The 23,338-nt window shown below is 43.6% G+C and overlaps 1 protein-coding gene across 10 annotated transcripts in view; it reads left to right on the forward strand.

The window, feature by feature from the left end:
• The window catches only part of ERN1 (endoplasmic reticulum to nucleus signaling 1), a 40,671-nt gene extending 18,689 nt beyond the window's left edge, over nucleotides 1–21,982 (forward strand). The window contains exons 6-24 of one of the 10 annotated variants that reach the window (XM_069032899.1): nucleotides 1,104–1,226; nucleotides 1,832–1,933; nucleotides 2,354–2,615; nucleotides 3,227–3,305; nucleotides 4,022–4,184; nucleotides 4,995–5,113; nucleotides 5,439–5,630; nucleotides 6,209–6,464; nucleotides 7,209–7,299; nucleotides 7,629–7,818; nucleotides 8,315–8,414; nucleotides 8,867–9,066; nucleotides 9,277–9,424; nucleotides 9,863–9,990; nucleotides 10,573–10,696; nucleotides 10,937–11,004; nucleotides 11,214–13,945; nucleotides 15,204–15,319; nucleotides 15,812–15,856. In XM_069032899.1, coding sequence (XP_068889000.1) covers nucleotides 1,104–1,226; nucleotides 1,832–1,933; nucleotides 2,354–2,615; nucleotides 3,227–3,305; nucleotides 4,022–4,184; nucleotides 4,995–5,113; nucleotides 5,439–5,630; nucleotides 6,209–6,464; nucleotides 7,209–7,299; nucleotides 7,629–7,818; nucleotides 8,315–8,414; nucleotides 8,867–9,066; nucleotides 9,277–9,424; nucleotides 9,863–9,990; nucleotides 10,573–10,696; nucleotides 10,937–11,004; nucleotides 11,214–11,420 — 2,552 coding nt within the window. In that variant the 3' untranslated portion in view covers nucleotides 11,421–13,945; nucleotides 15,204–15,319; nucleotides 15,812–15,856. The other 9 variants (XM_069032902.1, XM_069032903.1, XM_069032901.1 and 6 more) reach the window with 9 other exon arrangements.
• The last annotated feature ends 1,356 nt before the right edge of the window (nucleotides 21,983–23,338 follow it).

Genomic DNA, 23,338 nt, shown 5'->3' on the forward strand with positions numbered 1-23,338 from the left:
TGAGCTCAAATATTATCTCTTTTAGATTGTAAGATGTTCAGCAGCTACAAAATGTGGAGACTCCCAGACAGACTGAAGGAAATTTTGGGTATTAATTATGGTTTTTTGTAAATCTTTCCAATGACAGAAAATCTGATTAATACAGGATGCAGTTACTGTGTGGTGATTAAATACCAATTGTTTTTCCTGAAGGAGAAAATTCCTATTCTAAGCAGTGGCATGCCTGTATGGGGTTTTTTGGTTTCTTGAGATGCAGTCTCTCAACAAAATGTGATTTCTACTTAAAATCTTCTATGATTATAAATGTTATTGACTGCCTGATAATTAGGATAAAATTAGAAATCCCATTGCACCACAGTTAGACATCCTCCATTGTCTGAGGTACAGTCAGTTCATTTATAATACAAATAATAAATTTCTGGCTCACTGTCCTGACTCATTCTAATTGCAGATGGGTTTGGGAGGAGAAAAGGAGTGTTACTTATCACAACAGTAAAATATGTGGAGATTAGAGTGATCTTAGTGTTGGCATTTTTTAAATCTCCTGAAGGGCCAATACTACTTCTGGTTCTTCACTTCATGTCTTGCCAGTAAATGAGAAAAAAATGTTTATTTGAAGCTTTTAAACATGACATACCTGTACTAACTTCAAAGAAATTCTTAAGGTCATGGCTCACAAAGTCTTGAATGGGATGTTTGGATTACAATGCTTAAGCAATTTGATAGGTGTAGACCCTCACTTTTTTTCCCCCACCTCCTATCATTCACCATGAGCACTTCAAGTCTCCTCATCTGAGAGCTCACAGGATCTGCTGCACTCAGAGCACTATTAGATTTTATATGTGAAAAAATCATTCAGCCAATAGTACTTACTGTTCTAAATACTGTATTTGGGTTTGGGGTTTGCGGTCACTAGTGCAAGTATTTGGGATTGGCCAGTAGTGCTAAATGAAACTAAGTCTGACTATGAAAAACTGTTTTATTAAAAATGCTTTATTTGTGCTAAGTCCATGAGTCTACTAAAGAAAAAAGAAGACTGAAAAGCTGAATGAAAGTGCAGTTTTTCCAGCTGAATGGTAATGTAACTTAAATTATGATTTCAGGGAAAAAGCAGGATATTTGGTATGTGGTTGACCTCATGACTGGGGAGAAACAGCAGACCTTGACTTCCTCTTTTGCAGAAAGTCTTTGCCCGTCAACATCCCTCCTGTATCTTGGGAGAACAGGTCATATGCTTTTTTTTCCTGTAGTTTAAAAGAAAATTCTGTTTTTTAAAGTTTAGGCTTATAACAAATGACCCTGTGGTCAGTTCAGGTTTTCAAGTTTATTTCTTAGAAAAACTTCTGTAAATTACAATTTTAGACTGTACATAGAAGAATTATTAACTGTAGCAGCAGAAAGATACTGGTTTTTAAACTTTGGCAGTAGGTCCATTATTCTTCTTGTTGACTAAGTGGCATTTGTATTGTAATTAATGGTGTATTCCAGAAGCAGCTGAGAACTGTTTGCTCTGTAACATACAGCTTTTAAAAAACTGTTTAAAGAAGACGAAAATAGAGCAGATCCACTGACATCACAAGTGTAGTGTGCTATATAACTGGTAAAGTTAGACCAACACCATGGAGGTGCTGACTAGAAACAGGAATAAGTGTCACAGACTTGTTCCTTAACCTCTCTATTAATGTGTTCCTTAAGTGGGATAGTGTTGGGAAAATGAAATGCTGACAGCAGTGAGTGGTGTGTAGTGTTTGAGGAGTGTCTCAGATTTGAGAAGATTGATTCTATTCTCTCATAGGTTTTTTTGCTTCACAGACTGTATGTTTTTTAACAGAGTACACGATCACAATGTATGACACCAAAAAGAAGGAGCTGCGATGGAATGCCACCTATTTTGATTATGCAGCTACTTTGCCTGATGAAGACATAAAATACAGTAAGAATTTAATTGCTGTCTCCCTCCTGCAGTGGGGTTTTGTATATAGGCAAAAATATTCTGATTTTTTTGTGCAGTGCATGTACTTCTGCCCATTTTTATCCATCACATACTGCAATATCTAAAGCCTGTTAGGTAGCTTCAGGTAAATTGAATCCAGGAGGGTGCAGCTCTTGAAGGTGTGATTCCTTAAAATCAGTGAGAAATGGAAGGAGAGGCAGCAAACCTGAACTGTGGTGCACAACCTGATTGCAACACTCTTGAATGGCAGCTGAACTTGTATCAGCCCAGTTCTAGCCACAGCTTTGCTGCTCAGCTGCTGTGCAGGGAAGGGTGTGATGGTGACTGCAGGCAGAACTGTTCCTGTGTATGATTAAAGCTGCAGAATGCAGGTAATCTCCACACATCCATGCATTGCAGAAATGTCCCACTTCGTGTCCAATGGGGACGGGCTGGTGGTGACTGTGGACAGTGAGTCCGGCGACGTGCTGTGGATCCAGAATTACGCGTCCCCTGTGGTGGCCTTTTACATTTGGCAGCGAGAGGGGCTGAGGAAAGTCCTGCACACTAACGTGGGCATCGAGACCCTGCGCTACTTGACCTTCATGTCTGGGGAGGTTGGACACATCACCAAGTGGAAATATCCCTTCCCAAAGGAAACAGAGACCAAGAGCAAACTGACGTGAGTTTGAGATTCTGCTGTTCTCACCGTCCATTTGACAGAGCTTTGTCATTAAGCAAAACAGTTAAGGGTTGTGCTACAAGTTGCAACATGGTGAAAAGAATGCATAAAAGCAGTTCTAGCTCTCCAGGTGTTCTTTTATATAGTATTTGATCTTTTAGTGTGTAAAGTCAGAGACCAAACAAAAAAACTTATAAATGTAGGAAGTGTGTATTCCTAAGTTTTATCAGATGTTCTGTGTTGAATAGTTTCTCAGAATGTGGAATTAAATTGGTTTTCCTTATGTGAAGCCTTTCACACACACTATGAAAATGGTGCACAGCATTTTTGCAAATGCCAGTTTTTGAAAAATGCAGAAATAGGACATGAATTTTATCAAATGAGCAACAGTTCTGTGAATAATGAACTGACAGTGCTTTCATAATTTTAAAAAAAAGGCTTCATAGTACAGCAGTACTTCAAATAATTTTACGGATCAAGGCTTTTCAAGATACAAATACCTATGATTTGGGAAGCTCCCGCACTGTTCTGAAGGGCTGTGTTGCCCAGGTTTTAGCTGGGATGGTAAAACATCCATTTGCCTGCTGCTAACAGTGACTGTTTTTCTGCAGCCCAACCCTGTACGTGGGGAAATACTCCACGAGTTTGTACGCATCGCCCTCCATGGTGCACGAGGGAGTCACTGTCGTGGTAAGTGGGGAGCTGCTGGGTAGGAAAGTACCCTTATGGGATCAGTGCTGTCTTGGGCTTGGAAAAAAGGTTGAAATGGAATCATGCATAAAAATATATTAAATTAAAGTAGAAAATAAAACACTGAAGACTGTACATCTACAGAAACTTGAGGGTTTTGCAGATTTCTATCAAGAAAAGCATAGCAAATTAAGTATTTCCTGAAACAATTAACAACAAACCCCAGAAGGCATGACCATACTTCTGTAATCATTTCCAATGCTGCAAAGCAGTAAGTGCAGCTCCCCAGAAATTGTGCCAGGCAGGCTCAGCAGAAGCAGACCGGAGGTTACTGCTATTGTTGGTGCTTTGTGGTTCGTGTTAAAATTGCTTGTTTGTTCATCAAAGTAACTCCCCATAGACAGGAAACTGCATCATAGTTCTGTTTTGCTCACTGTGGCTGCCAGGTAGGAAATACAGATCCTGCTTAACTTTAGGGGAAAACAAAAAAAAAGGAGTAATCTCATCTCCCAGGCAACATGTCCCTGAAAAGGTCCAATGTCCAAGGTTGTGGAAGCAGCTGCTAAGGGCATAATGGCCGTGTTTACTCACAGTGACTTTGCTGCCAGTAATCTTTGCTTGCCCATCCATTTCAACCTCCAGTTTTTTAATTTAGTTGCCTATTTAAATATTCTAAGGTCACAGTAACAGTAATTGTAACACTGATCTCTCTGTAGCCCCGTGGCAGCGCCATTCCCTTGCTAGAAGGTCCAAAAACAAAAGGAGTCACCATTGAAGACAACGGCGAGTGCGTGATCACGCCCAGCACTGATGTGAAATTTTCGGGCAGGCTGAAGGAAAAGCACAAGCTCAACTACTGGAATGACTGGCTGCTGATAGGTGTGGGAGGCCCTGTCTGGCCATAATTACTGAATTCTAGTAATAGTGTCCAATTCATCCTCATTTGCATATAAACTAATGTGTTACATATCCACCTGCCTTCTGGTTTTCTCAAGGCTCCTGCCTTATTCCGTCACAGGGTGAAGTGCTCCATGTGTGGAAAGTTACTTATTGCTTATTTGCCCCCTCCCTCAGAGCGGGGTATAGTAATTTATTATTTACAGTAAATATTGTATTTGAGTCCTTCTGGATTTTTTTATTGTGCATGCAGTTACCTTAATTCTCATCATATGGATCAGACAGTCACGTTTGCTCCATTTTGTAAATAGATTAAAACACAGAGGCTGAAGATAATGTTTATTAATTGTCAGCCTATCCTGTGTGTCCCAAGTCCCTGAATTTTGGAATTGACTTTTCAGTGCATTTACAATTCTGCTTCAAAAATGAGGAACTGTCTGAAGTTCAGTTTTAAGTGATGACTGGTGATAATTGAGTGATTTATATGACAGGAGCTCTGGGGCAGGGACAGTGTGCAACTTCCAGCTTTTTTTAAGTGCCACCTTTCTCTTCCCATGATCCCTTTCCTTGTTAATACCCTCCCTCCTGCAGTATGTCAGGTAGACAGTTCATGTTCCTCTGCAGCTCTCAGTGACCTCTGCCCTCCATTTTCCCTCTCCTTTCTCTTTCCTGTTCTATACATTAGCATTGTGTTATGTGATGTTCTCACTCTTCAGCAAAGATTCTGCAATCAAGGATATCTGTCCTAAAAAAGGACAGCTTTCTGTTTCAACAAGTGTGTTTTATTTAAAGGGCACCATGAAACACCATTATCTGCCCCCACAAAGATCCTGGAGAAATTCCCAAGCAACCTACCGAAGAGGCCTGAAAACGTGATTCCAGCTGACTCTGATAAAGCCACTATTGAAGAGGTTTGTGATGAGAATTATTCTCTTACTGCATAATAGAAGAATAAAAAGGAGTGGAAGTTGGGGGAGGACACAGAAGGAAAGCTGCATGGAATTACTTCACATTTTTTGTATCAGATGTTCATGTATTTAGCACATAGAATCACTGGTATGAGGAAGTGTCATTTCTTGTTTCAGAATTAAGGCTTTCCGCTGCTTTTGTTTCTCCACATGCAAAACTTAAACTTTGGTAGGTTTAGAAATTACTAAAAATGATGTAGCAGAAAGGCTGGCTATAAATGCCTCATTACCCAGAGATACTGAGCTAACAGAGCTTTCTTTGCCTCAGGTCATTGACATCGTTGAAGGTTCCTCAACAGAAGGGCCTCCAGCTGCTCCAAAGGATATTGAAGAGACTCCTGCTCGGCCCATCCCACGGCTAGAGACTCCGGTGGACTCCATGCTGAAGGACATGGCCACGATCATCCTCAGCACCTTCCTGCTTGTGGGCTGGGTGGCTTTTATCATCACCTACCCAATGGTAATGCTGACCTGGCTTGATGTGCTTTTGAGTGTTGGGAGAATCAGGAACATTGTAGAGCCCAGAAATGATACAGGAGTTAATGACACACTCTAGGGATTTTTCCCTCTTCACAGATGTGCACTGGGGAGAAAAGGCACATGTTTGACTTAACAGTGATTTCTCTGGCCATATGTGCCAACTCTGGAGAGGTTTTCTTTTCCATTCACCACCCACCAGTTGTGGGTTTTGTAGGTATTACTCTTTTTGGACATGATCTTAGCATTATTGGCTTTACTGTTCTCTTCCTCACCTTAACCACTGTCAGGTTTTGGATCAAAGCCTTTATCCTTCAATGGTTTAAACACACCTGGTCAACCTAGTAAGAGCTTTTTTAACCAAGCCATGTGATTTCTCATCTTGGCAATGGAAGTCCAGAATGAAATAGAAATTGTGAGTGAACATTCCCCAACTTGTGTGGTTGGCAGGGACAGGGCAGGAGAGTTTGGCTCCCACCTTTTAGAAGTAGCTCCCCAATAGCTGTAGAGTTCCCTTGCATGACCTGACTGCCAAATCTTCACTGAGGTCCTTTCTCACAGAGTGTCCATCAGCAGCAGCAGAGGCAGCATCAGCTGGAAGAGAAGATCCAGCTCTTGCAGCAGCAGAAGCTGTCCTTTGGTGCTCCCAGTGACCTCCCACCCGATGCAGATTTCTTGGACACGTCATATGGCCAGATGGAAAGCTCAGCTGCCAGCACCCCAAACCTGTCCCCCAGAGCATCAAACCACTCTGCCTATTCCAATGTCTCCACATCTGATGTTGGGAGCTGCCTCTCCACTGAGCAAGAAGAGGGAGGTAAATTGACCCAGTGTGGTTTATTGTGTCTCTATTTCCCCAGTCTTTGTGATGGTACAGGAGAATATTACTGATGATACTTTATAGCTCAGCAAGATGAAAAGAACCATCGTCCTCATTCAGGCTGAGCCCTGCACACCACAGGCAGGCCTCCATGCCCTGACCCTCAGCAGGATTGTTGCTTTACAGTAACAGCCAGCTGAAGGCTTGTACTTTCCAGGGCAGTATGTTCCTGTCACTTGTAGCCATTCTAGGGAGATATTAATTCAGATAGAAATGTGTATTAAGATGATTAACTGGACTCAAGAGATGGGGATTAGGCAGCGCAACCTTCCTGCCTGGTCTTCCTGTGCACTCATTTGTCCCTTCAAAGGCTGTTAAACCCGCTTCCATAACTGTTAGTCAGCATTTCCTTAATTCAACATCTATAAACTTTTAGAAAGAATTTGGCTGCTGAGAACCACTCATTTCTCACAGCTGTGAGCCATAATCTTTCCAGACCTTACGTCAGGAGATGTGTGTAAATGTGTTCTGACTCTTGATGTTGGCTCACTGGGTCACCACAGGGTATTTGCCTACTCAGGGTAAGTACCAATGTGGACATACTAATTTCTTTTGATCATATGTGTGTTAAACTTAAACATGAGCTAAAAGACTTTTACAGACTGGCCCCAAAGTCTGTGCAGTTTAAAAAGCTGCTTTGCCCCATCCTAAACCAGTGCTTGTTTTTCTTTTCTTGTTCAGATGAAGAAGCAAACCAAGTGGTTGTTGGCAAGATTTCGTTTAACCCTAAAGACGTATTGGGACATGGAGCTGAAGGGACAATTGTTTACAGGTAGAAGAGAATGTGTGCATTAAACAGACCAATGTTGTGTTTGTATTAGGTCCCTTTAATTCATTTTTTTTATAAAAGCCCTCACATCTACTATGAACAGAAATGAAACTTTTTGCACGTGTCTGGAATATTTTCATGCATTTTCTTCACTAGCAAAAACTACTTTACTTCCCTAAGAAGTGTTTACTGGCCAAATGTACCTGTTTCCAGGTACATTTCCATGTACCTGCTTTCATTAGGCTCTACAATGGCTTCTGTTGTCATGTTTTCTGTACATGCTTTGGCTCCAGAGTGTGAAGGGTTGTTGTGCCTTCCCTCCCTGGCTGCAGGGGCTCATTTGATAACCGCGATGTGGCAGTGAAGAGGATTCTCCCTGAGTGCTTCAGCTTCGCAGACCGGGAGGTGCAGCTGCTGCGCGAGTCCGACGAGCACCCGAACGTGATCCGCTACTTCTGCACGGAGAGGGACCGGCAGTTCCAGTACATTGCCATTGAGCTGTGTGCTGCCACCCTACAGGAGGTGACCCACAGAGCTGGGAACATCTTCTCCCTGGAAGGCCTTCACTTCCCTTGAGCTTAAGTTGCTGAAGTGCCTGACGCAGGAGATGTTCTATTTACTCCCACTGCCACCTCTGTAACAATTACACAATCCTAGAACAGGGGTGTTTTCAGACCTTTAGGAAGACATCCCTAACCCTGGACTGATTTATGGACAGAAGCTGTTGTCCTTTGATTTTAACTTTTTGTGAAGGACTCCCTTCTAGTCATCCTCCCCCTCCTACCATGCAGACTTTGAAGACTCTGTTCTTTCTGGAGCACAGTGCTATACAGAATTCTCTCTCTGAATGAGACTTCAGAGATCATCACCTTCAGCCAAAAAAAGGCTCTTTGCTGTGTATTACCAGCTAGCACATCTTACCCAGTCGCATCTTTTTGGGACGGTGAAGTGCATGGATTTATGATTTATGCAGCCTCTAAGCAGTGCTGTGGCTGACTCTCCTGGTTCTCTGTTGCAGTATGTTGAGCAGAAGGCCTTCAGCCACCGTGGCTTACAACCCATCACTCTCCTGCAGCAGACAACATCTGGGCTGGCTTACCTGCACTCCCTGAGTATTGGTAAGAATGCCTCTCCTTTCAGGACTGGAGGGAGGACTACATCTTCTTAACTGGAAAAAGAAGAGACACTGGCCTGGTACTGGTCTGTTCACCTGGCCTCTTGTAAGGCGTCCATGCCTATGGCAGGGGAGTTGGAATGAGACGGTCTTTAAGGTCCCTTTGAACCCAAACCATTCCATGGTTTTATGATTTGACACTGGCCTTGTCCCTGCAACATTCTGCAGCCCCAGAATACTAAAGCAAGTCCTTACTGTTGGTGCAGGGTGCTGAAGTTTTTAGATAGGAGTAATATAAAACATGATGGAATAAAAAAATGAGCCTCTACCAAAAACAATCATTGGAAGTTATGCCTTTGGTTTAATGAATGGTAGTTCAGCCTTGTGAAAGGTTCATTTAAAAATTTACAAAGATTGTTGGGAGTGCCTGAGTGGATAAGTGGATGTTTGTAACAGTTCACAGGGACCTGAAGCCCCACAACATCCTCATCTCAATGCCCAATGCTCATGGGAAAGTCAAAGCCATGATTTCAGACTTTGGGCTGTGCAAGAAGCTGGCCGTGGGCAGGCACAGCTTCAGCCGCCGCTCGGGTGTGCCGGGCACCGAAGGCTGGATTGCCCCAGAGATGCTGAGTGAAGACTGCAAAGAGAACCCTGTAAGTCCTTGCCCTTCCCAGGCTGCCCAGGAGCAGGCCAGATCCTACCATAGGCAGCACTTGGTGCCTGGGCCTCCAGGCTGCCTTGCTGCTCAGATGTACAAGTCTGAAAATTTCCTTCTGCTCTCAGATGCAAAATAACCACCCTGTGACAATCAGAGCTTTCAGGGGGAAAAGACGTTACTGCTATTGAAGGCTGTTTCTTTGCAGACGTACACCGTGGACATCTTTTCAGCTGGCTGTGTCTTCTATTATGTGGTGTCTGAAGGTGGCCATCCCTTTGGCAAGTCCCTGCAGCGGCAAGCCAACATCCTGCTGGGAGCATACAGCCTGGAGGCTTTGGATGCAGGGAGGCATGGTAAGGGCTGCACTGCAGGGATCAGTGAGCGATCCAGCCTGTTAAACAACAACACCAAGGACAGAAACAAGGCCCACAAGAGAGGAAACTTGTACTCCTCAGGTCCTCCTGAAGTAGAGGGCCTAAAGTTCTCAGAGTTAGTGCCCCAGAGCATTTCTGGAATACACAATTTGGAACCCTGCAATCTTGATTGTGAAGTTATTTCCTGTATTTAAAGGGTGAGAGAGAGCTGAACTTTGATATTCTTAGTCTTTGATATTCTTTCTGTTGGTTGCCCAGCACATCTGTGAGCGCAGCACTTGAACTAGCAGGGCAGGAGGAAGTAGAGACCATAATGAATTTCTGAATTACAAAATCACAACATTTTACATTTCACTACAGCCTAAGAACGTAGAGAAAATAAAAGAAGTAAATTTCCCTGCACCCTCTTCCTTACAGAAGACATTGTTGCTCATGATTTAATAGAGCAGATGATCAACATGGACCCTCAGAAACGGCCATCTGCCAGCTGTGTTCTCAAACACCCCTTCTTTTGGAGTCTAGAAAAACAGCTCCAGTTCTTTCAGGTTTGTGATGACCTTTGCTCTCCTCTCAGATCTCAGGGCTCCTGTAGACTTTCTTCGGGTCTTGAATTCAGTCTCTCTTTTGTGCCTGTTTGAGGTCATAGAATCCACAGCCTTAGTGTGAGGAGTGAGGCAACCCAGCTGTAATACCTGGGTGTAGCTCCTAAGCAATTGGCTTAGTCTTACAGCAGATCTTTCCCAGGGGGCCAGAACTGATGTTACCAAGGTCCATTGGTGAAAAGAAGGTCTCCTCTAGCAGCTGCAGTACCCACTGAGAACGTGGCCAGGAGGGTTTTAAAGAACAGGAGTGAACATGCACTCAATCCTGATGTGGGGTGGGAAGTGGCTGAGGACTTGAGATCCTTTCTAGCCTTACCTTCTTCTCTGTGCTAAAAAGGCTTTGGCAAAGCGTGAAACAAGTAATCTCGAAAACTTTTGTATCCATTCCCAAGCACTGTCTTGGAGTGAAGTGCAATTCTAACTTTATTACCAGGACAGGCTGGTAATAAATAATTGGCCAGAAGCAGCAATTTGAAAATATTGTGAAAAGCTTGGAAATAAAACTAGAAATAATGTCTCTTCCAGGATGTTAGTGACCGGATAGAGAAAGAATCTTTAGATGGTCCAATAGTCAAGCAATTAGAAAGAGGTGGAAGAGAAGTGGTGAAAATGGACTGGAGAGAGCACATCACTGTTCCTCTTCAGACAGGTAATGGACAACATTTTATCAGAGTGGGAATTACCTGCTGTTCCCAGTTTGCTGGGACAGGAAAGTGAGGATAACACTGTCTCAGTTTTGGCACATCACTGTTACTTGCCAGTAAAGCATTTCTTCAAATTCAAGTACGTGTTTATATACTAAAACACACCTAGGATCTGTGGCTGCAGACACACACCCCAGCACCTAAAACTGCATCACAACACAAAAAAACCCTTGTTTCTCTTGCAGATCTTCGAAAATTCAGATCCTATAAAGGTGGCTCTGTCCGGGACCTTCTGAGGGCAATGAGAAATAAGGTAAAGGAGTCTTTTCTTCATGCACTCTCTAGTCCCGCCTCTGGCTGCTGTTGTTGCCAGCCTGTGTCAGACCCTGGTTTGGGTATTGAACTCCTTTACCAGAGACCAGTAGGAGGTTACTGTGTCCAGGAACACCAACAGCTTTGTTTGCGAGAGGCTCCTGAACAAACCCTCTGACTGAGCTTTTCCTCTTCTGTTTTCCTCCACAGAAGCACCATTACAGGGAGCTGCCTCTCGAAGTGCAGGAGACCCTGGGCTCCATCCCAGATGATTTTGTGTGTTACTTTACAGCTCGTTTCCCTCGCCTGCTCCTGCACACCTACCACGCTATGCACATCTGCTGCCACGAAAGACTCTTCCAGCATTACTATGCTGAGGACTTTGCAGAGCTGAGCCTTACAGGAGAGACGGTTTGAGAGGAGAGGGGATGGAGCTTGCTTTCTGGGACCAACATTCCAAGCACAGGCCTACCCTTAGCATGGAAAAGTGGGATCAAAGAGCTGAATTCTCTCTCTTTGAAGAAACCAAGCTTCCAAAAAGTGCCTTGTACTTGTGCCTGTGCTGGATCAGGACATAGTGAAGCCCAGGGTGTGAGTGGTAAAGTTTGAACCCTGGGGATGGAGTTACTGACTCCAAGGCAAGTTTTCAAGACTGTGGAAATGAAGAGCAAAAGCTGGATATAACCATCACCCAATATCCCTGTACTGTATGTGATTTTGTAATGGATGTGTTTTACTACTACCAAAAAAAAAAAAAATTCTAATTCAGTGATTGAAATAATATAATTACTTGGGACTGGGATGTGCAAAAGGAGCCCTTTGGTTGTAGCAAATCATCCGAACCTGCCATTGCACTGCTGCCACATTAGGCATTAGGCACACCACAGTGATTGTAAAGGGAATCATTCACAATTATCCAAAAAATGGTACGAAAGTACCATTTCTGTTTAATCAGTGCTACCCTGGAAAATTAGTCCCTCATACTTGAGCAGAAACAATGGTTTTAAAAAATACTGACTTGAAACATCGTCAAGGTTTACCTACTCTGAAAATAAGCCTTGTTGTTTAACATCAACCAGTATTCACAGAAGAGCTTGAACAGTCCTCAACTCACAGTATGAGAACAGATCTGCACAAGTACCTGCAGCAAACACCAATGGCAACTGAGAGCTGCCTGTGACTCATCAACTGCAAATGTCCCTCAAGGGGTAAGAAAAGGCCACAGCCACAGGGCCAGGGGTGAGACAGTCCTGGGAAAAAGGACATGAATCAAGAGCTGTCCAGAGAAGTGAAATCAGGGCAGTGTTTAAGGGGTGCCACAGAGCTGTAAAACCCCATTTTCTGTATGTGTGGGCTGGTAATTCCATCCACGGGAGCCTGTGTGGTTAAAGATGCAGTATTTCTTTACATTGGCCATGAAGCTGTGACAAAGCATCACATGTGCTAGGATGAAGAAATGCTGAATGCTAATGTAGCTGGGGTGTTCTTTTACAATATATTTATTTAATGTATTTATATTTATTTAATTTTTACTACAAAGTGGTATCAAATCCAAGTGGTACAAGTATGAAGCATGCCAAATCAGTCTTAATCAGTTTTGTGTTTATATTTAATCATCAGATAACAACGCGAAGAGGAAAGTGATACTGCATCTTTCAATGGAATTGAAGGATAAATTACAAAGTGGGAATGTGTATAACTGTGCCATTGTGTCTTAAATAAATTATTGCCAGTAATACGTATGATGGGGTATGTACAGCTACTTTTCTGGAGATACTTTACAGGATGTTTTTTTCCTACTTTTACGAAGTGTGAGAGAATTTACCTAAGATGCCAAACTCCGCAGGTTACACGTTTCTAGAGCTTGAAAACATAATGGTAATTTTACCTAAAAAGATTCAAAGCCTATTTAATATTTTTGTATTTCTCATGTAAAGGTCTTTTATAAATCTACTAAATAAAGACTTGTACCCCACTGCTTTTAGTGACAATGTGTGTCCAGGGAACCCAGCAGGCCTGGTGCTCTCAGAGCTGTCAGAACTGAGTGGGGGAGGAGACAAGGCCTGCAGCAGCCCCGTGTCCTGCCTCCCTGGGGAAGCGACATGGGCCTGGTTTTTGGTGCCTGGTTTTTGAGCCTACTCAGCTCGTTGCCTGCCTCTTGATCCAACAGAGGATGCAGGAATTGTTCGGGTGGGGGGGAGCACTGAGCCTCCCTGAAGGCCCAGGAGCCTCGTTTGTTACTCTGACAGTCCCCAGGCACCAGCCACCTCCAGTCTGGTGGCTGAGGCAAGTGCACAAGTGAGATAAAATGGCAGGAATTTGTGCTGCTAAGATAAAGATCAAACCAAATGGTTTTGATGAAACTGAGCTGATAACAGATCACGTGTTTTACAGGAAACAGAAAGTCACTAAGACTAAGACAGTTCTGTGTGCAGCACAGCCTTCCTGGGCCCCAGTGGCAGAGGGCTGGGCTAAGGAGCCTCTTGTGCTCTATTAACTACCCTGCCAACCTCTCCACTCCTTACTTGGTGAGGAGGCCTGGAGTGAGTAGGTAGCTAATACAGAGGACAGTAAGTGAGGTGGATCTAAAAGTTTAAAATACAAAAAAAAGAATATATATATCCCACACTCCATCCTGACACTTAGTTGGTTTTGGTGAGGCTAGGGCTGCTGGATTGTAACAGCAGCACCACGCAGCAGAAGCACTGCTGCGAAGGGGGTGGAGACTGGATGGCTCATCAGAAATGTTTGTCTAAAGCAGTTTCCCCTTTTTTATTTCCGGAATAATTTTCAAGAGACCCGCAGGAGCTGCAGAACACCCACAGTGCTCATACTGCTGCCCTTGCAGAGCCTGGCACCCAGGTGTTGGAGCACCTTCCCTCCCTTCCTCTTATGGAAACCCTTACCCTGCAGGCAGGACAGCACTGGAGACACTCGGCAAGGTAAGCCCTCCGTGCGCTGCGGGCCATTCAGCCCGGCGGGTTACTTTACTGGTAGCAGGCTCAACGAAAAGTGAGGATGTCCCTCCACTGCCACCCGCCCAGCTGTCCCCCCGGCCACCCCAGTGGGGTGGGAGCTGCTCGGCAGCACTACATGGGACTGTCTGAGAGCTCAGAGACGTGGGAGCGGGGCGCAGACAGCTCTGCCCCCAGCCCCGCAGCTGCACCCCCTCGCTGCCCAGCCGTGCAGCCCAGAGCAGCCAGAGCCCACTGGAGCACAAACCCGGTGCCACCGACTAGCACCCGACTGCTGCTAGAACCAGGAGGGATCAGCGACCCCCGGCCCCCTCCAGCCGCGCTTCCCCAGCCCTGCCCCCGCTCTGCTCAGCCTCCATTCCAGTTTCGATTCCCCGGCAAGGCTTTCTGCTCCGAAACGCTTCCTGACGTCAGCTGTTACAGCGGGCTGGGGTGGAGAGACAAGCGCGGAACGGGATTCACCACAAGTCGACCCACTGTACAAGCCCAGCCCTGAGAGGCGGCCAAAGGCTCTAAAAGACCAGAATTTCAGAGCCATTTTAAGCCCCCTTTCTCGGGGAAAGCTGCAGCAAGTGTCAATGGAAATCAGTCTCCCACCCTTTTTATAACCAGCCTGTTTACACTTACCCTGAGGGATGTCTTACACCTACAGCACGTCAGGGCAGTCCTGTAACAGGCTCCCCCTTAGAGCCACCTGCTCACACGAAAGTTACAGCCATGCTGGTGCCTCAGCCCCCCAAGGCTTACACAGGGCTGACCAGGTGCAAAAAAGGTTAATGTGCACTTGTTGGTTTTTTCCAGCATACCCTATTCTCCCAGAACCAGTATCTCCCCAAACCACTACCTTCTGCGTAGCTCACCTCCTGCCAAGCCATAGTCCCAGGGACTGAGCACTCATCTCCTTCCCTCAGTAACCACCTTTACACTTGCAGATATTGTGGAGACCTTGACCAGCTGCACTGGTGGCTGCTCCTTTTACACTTGCTGAGAGCGCTGTTTAGCACCACAAGCTGCAGGGGTGGAGCTGGCTGAGCTACTGCACCGGCTGAACCAGAGAGCTGAGCCCCCACACCACAGTAAAAAAAGAAACACCACCATCACAGTGCACCTTTTACTGTGACCCCTGGTGTCCAGGCCATGGCTCGTGGATGGTTATTGCTGACTGTGAATGTCTCATATCTCTTCTGTCACACTGAGCAGTGTATTTAAACCATTCCTCTTGCAGTACTGAACTGGCTGTCCCTGCAGCCAACCCCTGAAATGGAGGCTGGGCACAAGAAGGATGTCACAACTCAGGCGAGGACACCCCATTAAACAGAAAACCTTCTGCTGGGTTGGGCAGTAAGTTGAACTGCTTCTTGGAAATTTTGGTAGGCACCAGAACAGATGTGGGAAAAGAGAAGGAGCAGGGGAGACTATACCCACCAAAGAAGGGAGTGAGAAAAGGGAGTGTGAAGGAACATAAGGCAGGGAGAGTGAGAAAAAGCAATAAAATGCAAGAGATGGAACCTGGGGGATACAGTGGTGGTGGGCCTCCTTTTCTCCAGTTCATATTTCTGTTGAAAGAGCTGTTGGGCTCAGCTGTCAGCACAAGCTTCTCCAGCAAGCCCCCCCTATTTCCTTCACATCCATGTGTGTCAGAGGCAGGAGCAGCTGCCTTCACATAGGCACACAGAAACAGCGTAGCTGGCAAGAACAGGCTTTTAGAGGCACAGAAATGACCTTGGACCAAAAAGGTGGGGAGGAAGTTGGGAAAATAGAATACCAAAGTCAGCTTGAACTAACACAGGAACATTAACTGTAAATCTGAAGACTTATTTTTTCCCCCTCTAGGGTTTTGTTCACTAACAGCAGGATTTCCCTCACCAAAGACAATGGGTATGTATTGATTTCAGAAAATTTGTATTTTATATGTAGCAATTTACTTTTTAATATCTGCATTTGAAGGATTCATCTCTAGTGGGGAACTAATCAGTACTCCTATCATCATCTTAGGGTTTGTATTGATGCTATCTTCCTTTAGCAGAAAATAATCAGACTCAAGTGGGTAAATAATGTACCCACACGTGTCCAGTTTATGGAATCCAGTCCTGCCAATTCCCATAAACCTTATCACATCATTCCCTGCAAAAAAACATTGAGTTATTTCCTTAGCTCCCTTTGAGGATAATTTCCTTCCAAGTCTCCTTCCTAGTTTCCTGCTTTGCTGATTTATTAGTTTTGCACCACTGTTTAGAAATGCTTCTGATTAAGGTTAAGGATACTTTGTCCTCAGAACTGACATATTTGAGAAATTAGGACCTCTCACTGTGACTGGTAGAAAGAAAATAATCTAACATTCAGCATGGCCAAACAAAGATTAGTTTGTATTAGTTATATGTAATTTTAACTTCTAGATTACAAAACATTACCTGTGAATGAATGGGATGAGAACCATGTAAAATGTTGGCTGGAGTCTACTGGAATCAAGAAGGAGTATGCAGATAAACTATATGCAGAAGAAGTGACAGGCCCAGCACTAATAGAACTGGATGAGTCTTTCCTCAAAGACATAGGAATGAAGAAAGGCCAAATCCAAATCTTAATCCACAAGAGAGATGACCTTCTGCAGCTCCAGGACAAGGCACAGCAAGCCGAGGACTCCAGCAGCAAAACACCCGACAGAACAGATGCACAAACAGGCCCAGCCAGAGCCAGCAACACACCCGCCCAGGGCACGGCAACTGGAGGCAGCTCTGGTGCTGCGGGTACAACCAGCAGCGAGAATACAGCTCCTACTTCTGGCAAGAGGCAAAGAAAAAGCAAGAAATCCCAGCTTCAAAGTGCTGATGAAGTTTTAGAGCTCAGAAACTGTCGGCCATTTAGAAGTCAGGATACCGATTTCAAATATGTGAAAGATACAGTTCTTGCTCCAGAATCAGGAGTCAGTGATTTAATAATTCCTTGCCATGAATACAAATCTTTTGCCATTGCTGCAGAACTGAACAAATATCAACTGCAATCAAAATTTGCCTCTGAAGTGATGCGATTCGCTTCAGCCTGCATGAACATTCGAACAAATGGCACCATCCATTTTGGTGTCATGGACAGTGTTGAGGACAAGGGCTGGAAACATGGACAGATTGTTGGCATAAAGGTCAAAAACCGAGAAGACTTTGTTGATGCACTGGATTATATAGAAAAGTGCTTTTGCAACGATTTACAAGAAGTTGCAAGAAAATGTATTCACCCACCTGTGTTTGTTGAAGTGATTTCAAAAGACTCTCAGGAACAAAGATTTGTAGTGGAGGTTGACGTTGAACCAACATTCAGCTTGGTAAAGAAGAATTGTTTTGAAGTTTATTTGCCAAAATACAGCGAAAGCAGCCAGAAGGTGATCCTGACCAAAGAACCAGCTCTCTACCAGAGATTAGGAGCAAAGTCTGAACCTGTGCAGCGCAACAAACTCACTGCTTTCATTCAGGCTGTGCCAGACAGGGACACTCAAAGAGAAAGAGCTGAGCTCTCCAGCAAACAAGCACCTACAGAAATACCTCAAGATTTAGGAAGAAAGTTATCAATTCTATTAAATGATGGCAAAAGCTACATGGATGATTCCCTACGGTACATCCTTGTCACAAACAGCTGTGAACAGGACAATCTGAATTACATCAACTTTTTAATGCACTTGAATATTTTCTGTGTCTTTGACTTTGATGAACATTCTAATGTGTCAGGACTGTACAGCAAGTACAAAGAGCACCATGAAACAAGTTCTTATTTTTTACAGGATTTTTTCAAAGAAATTAAGACTGATAATTCTCCCTCTCAGAAACTGTTTGATCAGACCAGCTGGATATTCTGCAATGGGCGCAGTGACTTCCTTGGGGATGAAAAACCTTGTGATGAAAATACATGGATTAGAACAAAAAAAAAATACCTGAAGAAAGTAATTACTTGTATCTGTGAGGAAATTCTGCCAGAGCGCTCTTTCATTGTGCTTTTTCTATTGCTATCACCAGTGCAGAAACCACTTGTGGACACTTTTCAGGAATTCTATACAGAGATGAATGGCATGGAGTACATCATCTGCATTGCAGAGTCCAGAGAAAATTACAGAAAGTGGGCTAATCTAGCTCAGGAATCCTGCAGCATTGAGACACTAGAACAATGCAGTATTGTGGGTATGAAGCTCAGTCATGTAGATGCCACCATCCAATCAATGCTGCCTTCTACAGCCCAACCCAGACACCTGCCAGCTTCCACTGGAGGGGTGTGTATACTTCCCTTGCGGGAAGAAGAGAAACTGTATTCCCTAGAAATCCTTTGTGCTGACCAATGTGATGATATCAAATTAAATCTTTGGACTGAAAAACAAAAACAAGAAATAGAACAAAATTTTTACCGCGGGAGAAAAATCATGTGGGAAAACTTGTGGCTTGCTGATAAAAAACTCTGTGGGGATATCATTGAACGTGAAGCATGCACGGAGGCAAGCAAACTCTTGGACGGCATTTTGCGAGGAAGTGGACGAAATTATTCTGTGGCTAAACTAAAGATATTTCACCATCCTGGAAGCGGTGGAAGCACAATAGCACGGCAAGTTCTATGGAAAAGCAGAAAGCGTTTTAGATGTGCTGTTATCAAGACCTCATATTCACCTTCAACTGTTTGTAACCATGTGCTTGCACTTAGAGATTATGAAGAAAAGGAAATCACTCACTGTTTTCCTGTGCTGCTCCTGATCGAAGATTATGATGATGAGTACTTTGAAGAACTACAGATTGAGTTAATGGAGGCTGTAGCAACCAGGAAAATGAATACCTCCAGACCTTACTCCATCCTTATGTGCTGTAGACGATGCAATGACCCTGAAAGGCTTTGCAAGGCTTCTCCACTGGACACAGTTGCTGTCACTCACAAGCTGACAGAGTCAGAGAAAAATCTGTTCAACACTAAACTTGAAAAACTGAAGCAGAAAGATGTCAAACCAGAATTCATACTTACATTTGTGCTGATGTGTGAGGAGTTCAATAAAACGTACGTGTCAGACTTGGTAGCACACATACTGCATGGCATCGACCCTTCCTCTCGTGACACCTGCTTGATGCGTTACGTGGCTTTGCTCAACTGTTATGTACCCAATTCATACGTTTCACTGTCACACTGCGAGGCTTTTCTGGGGCTGGGGGCATATACAGAGAGTAAAGCAAGAGCATACGATTTCAAACATCGCTTGAGTGAACAAGCAAGAATGATTTTTATTGAGCTAAGGGAAAGTACTACTTATATTTCATCTGTCCGGATAATACACTGCCTGGTTGCAAAAGAAATTCTGCATCAGCTTTCAGGGAATCAATCACTAAGTCAACTTGCAACAACTCTTCTTCAGGAAAAGATACTCTTTGAAAACAGATTTGGACGTGAAGAATTCATAAAGTTTATCAGACATCTGTTTATTCGACGTGATAAAAGAAGCAGGGGTGACAATACCGATACGCTCTTCTCCCCATTCATTGAACATGTGTGTGAAGCTGAAGACTGTGAAAAAGCTATTGCTGTTTTAAAAGCTGCATATGAACTCCTTGGAAAAGATCCATTTTTTGCCCAGCAGCTTGCCAGACTAAATTACAGCAACGAAAAATTTGAAGATGCAAAATACTGGGCACAGGTCGCAAAATCTCATTTGCCAACTGATTCTTATATTTTGGATACAGAAGGTCAAGTCTACAGGAAATGGTTTAGCTTCACTGTGGATAAAATGACAGAGGAGGACACCCCTGAAAGGATCACTGAGAAGATAGAGATTGCTCTTAAAGCTATGAAATGCTTCAGGGCTGCACAGCGGGCTGCAAAGGAAGAACGTGAAATTATGAACAACGCTGGCTATTTTGGAGAAGTAGAAGTAGGTTGTCGCCTTCTTCGATTTTTGTCCACACTCCCTGTATTCCACAGAAGTCCAGAAGGGGAATATACTGACCTTGTGAAATACCTCACTACAGATTACATTCCTGAAGACATAAAAAGAACATGGGGAACACTTCACTCCCGCTTAAAAGGCTTGCGCCAGAACCTGTACAATGCTCTAGAATGGATTTCAGAAGAACTAAGTTATTTCCAAACAGATAAAAACCAAGAGAAGGATGATGAAAATGATGATAAGGAAGAACAAATTTATAATCCCAGAAAATGGCTGAAAAGACAGTCAGAGGTATACGCTAAATTTTTCATCTCAACATCACTTACTGATGACAGCAACAATGGTCCTGAAACTCAGCTCATGAGACGTATGAATATTTATAGGAGTGGTGGAGGAAATGTCACCAATATCCTGTCATTCTTAACAGATAAGAAAGAGAACAGGTCAGCTGAAAAGCTAGAAAGGATCCTTAGTTTCTATCCAGAAAACCCGCTAAGGAACAGGCTAGAGGACAACGATCTGATCAATTATATTTTGAGCCACATCACATTAGCCTGCTTAACACCAGGATCAGCCAAACTCCTTCCACTGCCAACTCTTCGTGAGCTCAGTCTAAGATTCTTCAAAGGAAAACGACCATTTCCAGCAAGTGCCTTTTTTTTGCTCACCTTGCTGTACTGGCCAGATGAGGCATTAGATAAAGAGCCTAATCCAGATAAAGATGAAATTTTAACTTCAGCCCTTCAAACCCTGAAACGCTTATATGACATCAAAATGAAAGATGTTCCTACCAGAAAGAAAAGAATCTACACCCATTTTTTTCTGGGAAAAGGTTATGGCTTAAGTAAGATTGTGCACAAAACTAAAATTGATAAATTGATGGTGGGATCCTTAGATGAAAGGAGAATGAAGTGGCTGCATGGAACTGTATGGAATATTTCCATAATTCGTGACAATCTCAAAAGAGTTTCTGGCTGGACCAAGGACAGAAATTTATTTATACGTGGTCACGTGAAGGAGCTTCGTATCTTGCCACTCCATCATGAATCAGTGCCCGCTGGAAATGAAAATGTGACCTTTTATTTAGGCTTTTCATTTAATGGCCTTGTTGCTTTCAATATTGAGGTTGAAAATGATCCAGCTATCAGAAGAACATAAGGTATGCAGTAACTTACCATATGCACTGTGCTCTTAAAAGGTACAGCACCGGAACTGTCCACTCTCACATTTAAAACTAAAAGTGGACTGCCCTGGGTAAACACCAGGCAACAAGAAAATCAGAGTTAACAACTATAATAGTGACAAAATAACTAAAAAATTTTGAAACTACTTGTAAAAGTGTACTTAGAGCCAAGCCTTTGATAGTTTTGGAGTCACAGAAAGCAAGGTTTCAAACCAAAGACAACAATCGATCCCTTTCTTCTCACCTCATAGATTAGGATTTGTGGTTAATTTCTGTGTAGTCTTGATCAGTAAAAGAATTTGTCCAGTGTAACTACATTTTTGTTTCTGAATCAGCAACAGAAAAGTGAACTCACACCACATATGCAGCTCTGGCTGTAACATACTTCGTTCTCTGACACACACCATGTATGAAATACAACTACCAACTGCAAAGCCAGGGTCAGTATAGAAGCAATTTTACAGCTGCCTTTGCAAACATCAGGACTGATAAAAAAGAGGTCTCAAATTTTGTGTAACTCCTCCATTGCTTCTCTGTGCAAACATTACTTTAGTAGACATATTTGTATCTAGGGTGGGGTGCAGAGACCTGTGAGCAGAGATATGGATGACATAAAAAATTATTTGTAAGCACTGTTATGTGTTCATAGTCCAAGCAATTCCTGCACTTGGTGAAACGATTTTGCATTGTCATCCAAGGAATGCCAGAGTACAGAACTCAAATCTGTCTGTAACATACATCGATGATTTGAAAAACGCAAAATTTTTCAGTGCGGTGTTTGCAACCATGTCACATTCAGCTTCTAATAGCAAAAGTGCTTGTTGTTGGAGTTTCACACTGTTTGATATGATACTGTGACTAAAATTGCCCAAAAAACTATCATGTAACTTGTTTTAATCTAATAAATATCTTTTATGAAGAATTACCATTTCTCTGTGAGCTTTATTACCCTTCCTGAGGATGTATTTCCAACAGTAGCTAGGTATGATTTGCTTTTCCACCTGCAGCCAAGATCTGGGCACAGCCAAAAACTGTAAAAGGAATTGCAAGCCATAGTGAATTCAGAAGAAAGAGGATGAAACCAAAGATTATTGTCTAGTTCAAGCCTTCACATTCTGACCTCAGGTAGCAGAAATAATTGCCAGAAGCAAGAGAGCTGAAGGATCAGAGAAATCCCCCTCTGCTCCCCAGCCCCAATGCAGGGGACAGGAGTATGTTTGAAAAGGGCAAAGGCAGCTTTCCCAAGTCTAGCCTGGGGCATTAGGATGGCTTCAACACAGCAGAAACAGGATATGCAAACTTACTGAAAAGCACAGGAATGAAAAGCAAAGCATTGACTGCTCACCAGATGTAGAGCCTGCTCAAATGCTGTAGCAGAAGCAGAGACTTAGTTTTTAAAAAGAAACTGTTACCATGATGAAAAATTACAGCCACCTTGGCCAGGAGGGTCTGTCTTGTAACTTGTTTTCTGCCTGCACACACCCAACTAGATTCTGCAGATAGCAGTGCTTTGCCCTGTAACCCACATATGCTTGAGTCTTGTCTTTGAGGCATAAATAGGGGTCTTGCTTTTCAAATATGCCCACTTCTACCTCTAAGAAATTAAAAGCTTAGATTCAAACTCTTTACTTCATCCCACCCAGCCCTACAGAAAAAAAAACAAAAAACAAACCCGAAACAAGTTTTAGAGAAAAAGTGTAAACTTACAGATTAAATCTTGGGGTCGGGTCCCACGTTGCAAAAACAACCAGCTAAGGCTCAAAGGGCAGCAAGTACAGACCCACCTTTCCTACCAGTCATGTTCACATTGGCGGGGCTCCAACCTGTCAGGCAACACACAACTGCCCTTGCTCTAACCAGCTTTTAGTACAAAGTAGTTCTCAAATGCCCCTCAGATTCCCCTGGAGGGGAAAAGGCCAGAGGACAAATGCTCATAAAGAGCTTCTGCACAGCAGCAGTGTTCCCTGAAGGGTCCTCTACTGCACCTCCTTGTCACACATACCCAATTCAAAATGCCTCCAACTGGTCCATGTCATAGCATTAAAATAGCCATTTATCTTCCCTTTACCACCTCTCAGAAATTAACCTACGAGTGAACAGTGGTAGCTAAGTAAGACCAACCAGCCTAGCACAGTAATCCATTCTCATCCCGTACACAGGAGGTACAAGGATACCCATCTTTCAAGCTACCTCATCTCTCCAGCATTTTGCTCCAAAAGGGTTTAGAACAGAGTATCTCCCAGCATGCCTGTGCCACCAACTTTTATGAAAACACCGT

This window comes from Aphelocoma coerulescens, chromosome 18, assembly GCF_041296385.1.
Source record: "Aphelocoma coerulescens isolate FSJ_1873_10779 chromosome 18, UR_Acoe_1.0, whole genome shotgun sequence".
NCBI classification, from domain to species: domain Eukaryota; kingdom Metazoa; phylum Chordata; class Aves; order Passeriformes; family Corvidae; genus Aphelocoma; species Aphelocoma coerulescens.